Source organism: Corylus avellana, chromosome ca9 (genome assembly GCF_901000735.1).
Source record: "Corylus avellana chromosome ca9, CavTom2PMs-1.0".
In the NCBI taxonomy this organism is placed as follows: domain Eukaryota; kingdom Viridiplantae; phylum Streptophyta; class Magnoliopsida; order Fagales; family Betulaceae; genus Corylus; species Corylus avellana.
The window spans coordinates 21,054,102-21,058,304 of NC_081549.1; the positions used below are offsets into that span (position 1 = coordinate 21,054,102).

The 4,203-nt window shown below is 37.9% G+C and overlaps 1 protein-coding gene across 1 annotated transcript in view; it reads left to right on the top strand.

Moving 5' to 3' along the window:
• The first annotated feature begins 874 nt into the window (after positions 1–874).
• The window catches only part of LOC132161743 (auxin transporter-like protein 2), a 12,222-nt gene continuing 8,893 nt past the window's right edge, over positions 875–4,203 (top strand). The window contains exons 1-7 of the mRNA XM_059571924.1: positions 875–1,611; positions 1,841–2,055; positions 2,153–2,338; positions 2,487–2,599; positions 2,704–2,887; positions 3,008–3,105; positions 3,856–4,063. Coding sequence (XP_059427907.1) covers positions 1,885–2,055; positions 2,153–2,338; positions 2,487–2,599; positions 2,704–2,887; positions 3,008–3,105; positions 3,856–4,063 — 960 coding nt within the window. The 5' untranslated portion in view covers positions 875–1,611; positions 1,841–1,884. The remainder of the gene's footprint in view (positions 1,612–1,840; positions 2,056–2,152; positions 2,339–2,486; positions 2,600–2,703; positions 2,888–3,007; positions 3,106–3,855; positions 4,064–4,203) is intronic.

Here is a 4,203-nt window from a genome sequence, read left to right on the forward strand (position 1 = left end):
TTGAATAAAACTCTATGGTTTAAACACATTCTAAATTAATAATGGTAGAAACTATATTTTTATTTTATAATTATCCAACAATGCTACTATATTGCAATTTTAACCAATTCTTGAATCATTCATTGTTAAAAAATAAAAATAAAATCCAAAGATTGGTTACAATTATCATATTAACATTATATGATAGTTGTAAAATAAAAATATGGTATATAACATTACTCTAAATTAATAGAGAAATGATATATACAGAATAATGCTATATATATATAGGGTCATGATTTTAAGAACATCGACGTGCATGGCTGTTCATGCACGCCAAGCTTCTTTCTTTTTTTTAATAATTAAAATAATAAAATATTATTATTTCAGCCCGGCGTGATGTTTAACATCACCCATATATATAACCTCATTATCCCTCCATCTCACAACTTATGTGGCGGGGTTACCTCTAATATTTAGTGCATACAAACTTTTTATTTTTTTTTATTTTTTATATTTTTTATTTTTATTAATTTGGGGATGAAGAGAGGGGAGATAACAAGGTGATGAGTGTTACTACTCGTTATATGTATGTTAGCACAATGAAATAAGAAGAAAAATGTTACACACTCTATGATGTGGTATTAAAATTTACTATTAGATTCAATATCCAAAAATAATTTATTCAAAATTTAATGATAATTTTAGTATTAGGGATATATAAAAATAAGATAATTGTGTGTAAAGAAAAAAAATGTCATATATTTAAAAAAAGTGTGATATATTTAAAAGCTTAAAAAAAGAACGACTAGCGTATAATCTTAGCCGTTGAAGCGGGTTTTGGGGGGCTATAAAAGGCGAGGTCCATTGTGAAGTTAGGTCCTTACTGATGAGAACAACGTCCCACTCACTTTGATCTACAACTTCTCTGTCACTGAACGGAGACCCAAGAATCGAATAGGAATTTGGAATACAGGGAATTGGGAGGGGTTTCGTCTCTCTCATCCTTGCTCCAAGGCGAAGGGCTGCTTGTTAGCTTTTCTTTATTTAAAAGAGAGAGAGTGAGAGAGAGAGAGGGCGGGGGGAATTTCAAAGGCAAAGAAAAAGTAAAAGCATAGGATTATATATAGGGTATTAAATGTTCTGGTGTTGTTTATATATATTGGGTTGAATAGGAGCCAAAAGGGTCTTTTTCCTCAACATCTGCACAAACCTTTGAAGCGGGTGCAGAGATTTTTGCTGCTTTTTGAGGTCTCGCCGTCTTTGGGGATGCGGCACTGCCTTTTCTCTGTGCAAATTGGTGGCGCATTAAAGAAGGAGCTTTTACTCAGCTGAGTTTTTGTTTTTAAAGGAAACGGAAACTCTTGAAGCAGCAGATTTTTCCATTATTTCAACGCTGTTAATCAGGCACTCAGTCTCTGTGAGAAAGAAAGCTTGTAAATGCTCTGCCTCTCTCAACTGTACCAGTACCGCCACACCCAGCTCGTGCTTTATATCTAAAGCCACTTGTTTTTTGTCATTCGGAAAACAAGGAAGAGGTGACAATACCCTGTCATTTTGTTTGGAAGGCAGATCTGTGGTAGCTTCAATCTTTTAACGAAAGAGACATCTCGAACGAGGAAGTTGAAAGTGGTATTGAGTTTTTTTTCATTTTTTTTTTCAGTTATCTGCTTTGTGAAAAACATGTTAAATTATGCTCTCCTTTTGTTTCCAAACTTCCTTTGTGCTTTGTTTTTTTATTTTTTTTGAAGTGCGGAAGGAATTTTCTGCTAGTTGGATCTGGGGTCTTATTGGCTTTCGTTTTCTGGGGTTGCGTTTGATTGTAGATTTTGTCTCATTTACTGTCTTATACATGTTTCAGATCTACCGGGATTTAGACGTTGCCTTTTGAGAAAAACGGAGACAATGTTGCCTCAGAAGCAAGCAGAGGAAGCAATCGTCTCCAACTTTAGCGAGACAGAGCATGAGGGCAAGGAGCAAGAGAAAGAGGAAGACCATTCCTTGTTTAGCGTCAAGACCTTTCTCTGGCATGGTGGCTCCGTCTGGGATGCCTGGTTCAGCTGCGCTTCCAATCAAGTAAACCCACTAATAATTTCCCTGCGTCAAAGAGAAACACTCTAATCTTTCTTCTAAACGAGTAACTTTTCTTTGTTTGTTTGTGTGTTTTCTGCAGGTAGCTCAAGTGCTTTTAACACTTCCCTACTCTTTCTCTCAACTGGGTATGCTTTCAGGGATCCTGCTTCAGATATTCTATGGAATTGTTGGGAGCTGGACGGCTTATCTGATTAGTGTACTCTACGTAGAGTACAGAAGCCGGAAGGAGAAAGAAAACGTCAGCTTCAAGAACCATGTCATACAGGTTCGTTTTGCTTCTCAGAAAACACCACCACCACTTATTCCTAATCAAAAATCCAAGCCGCTAGAAAAAAGGGAAAAAAAACAAAAAACAATCAGATAAAGATTACTGTAGCCAAAACCCTTCACTCTTTAACTGTTTTGGATTGCAGTGGTTTGAAGTGCTTGATGGTCTTCTGGGTCCGTACTGGAAAGCAGCGGGGCTTGCTTTCAACTGCACTTTCCTCCTATTCGGATCTGTCATACAGCTTATAGCTTGTGCAAGGTAATTAAAGTTCTTTCAATCAAAATTTCTCACTCAATTGGGGGAAATCTCATCTGGGTTTTGTTTGATATGAACTAATTTTTGTTGCGTACTGATGTGAGCAGTAACATATACTACATCAACGACAATCTGGACAAACGGACATGGACATATATCTTTGGTGCTTGCTGTGCTACAACAGTGTTCATACCTTCATTTCACAATTACCGTATTTGGTCTTTTCTAGGCCTTGGAATGACCACTTATACCGCCTGGTATATGGCTATAGCAGCTATTATTCACGGCCAGGTACTTAAAACCACTTCTTCTCATCTTTCCGCTATTGTTTTTAGCTTGAAGGAAGCAGCATTAATTTCTGGGTTGTTATTGAGATTTCCTGACAATTGTGGGGTTGATTTGTTACTACAGGTGGGTAATGTGCAACATTCGGCTCCAACAAAGCTAGTGCTTTATTTCACAGGAGCTACCAATATACTATACACGTTCGGTGGACATGCTGTGACTGTGTAAGCTTATCTTTTCCCCCCACCATATTATCCTCTTACTCTTCTTTCACTTGTTTCTACACGGCTTCTGTCTGCAGCTTTTGCCGGCCATCTCGGTGTTGCCGACCCACAGACAAAATCATGCATTCTACTTTTGTTTGCTCGGAAACAACATTACCCCCTCTCTCCTTTTGTCTAGGAAATATGCACAGTAAAATGTCTTTTGCTCTATTTTAACTATTTGAATTATATTCTTTGTTTTGGCTAGATTCTGACCTTAACTTGGTCCCCTTGTCTTCATCTGTAGAATAATAACCCTCTCTCATGGGCTAAATATATATGTATATATATATTTCCCCCCCTTATACGCATGCCATGAACTAAAGCTTTTAGATTATTATCAGACGGTGGTTTTAATGTTTTATTTTTTGAGTTATTTTAGGCAAAAACGCATTCGGGTTGCAGGTCACCTGTCTCGGGTAGTTGGGTCGGTATCTTAAGCTACCCGCTGCCCGAGGCAGGTAGGCTTGCAGTCCCCTCTGTTGAGCTTGGGGCACTTTGGTAAAATGCTTGTTTACTTACAGCTGTTGCCAGTCTCTGTCATGGGCTTAGAAAGAGTTGTCTTTGGGATAAACGCTGATGATTAATGTTTAATTTGAAAACGAAAGTTTCATGTAGTAAAAGCAAAGTAAAAAGTGAAACTGAAACGTTATCTCACGATTTTTATCTGATCACCGAAATGTTTGGGTAAAAATTAATGTTACATTACAGGGAAATTATGCACGCCATGTGGAAGCCCCAGAAGTTCAAGTACATTTACCTAATGGCCACACTCTACGTTTTCACACTAACAATTCCCTCCGCCGTTTGCGTTTATTGGGCGTTTGGCGATGAGCTCCTCAACCATTCCAACGCCTTCTCTCTCCTCCCCAAAACTCGCTTCCGCGACGCCGCCGTTATCTTGATGCTCATCCACCAGGTATTTATTACCGGGCTATTAAATTGACATTTGCACGTATAATTTAGATTGTATTTGAGGAATTTCATCGAATACATTTTGTGCTTTCTTGGAAGTCTTAACGTTGTGGTATATTTTATGGAATGTGTGCAGTTTATCAC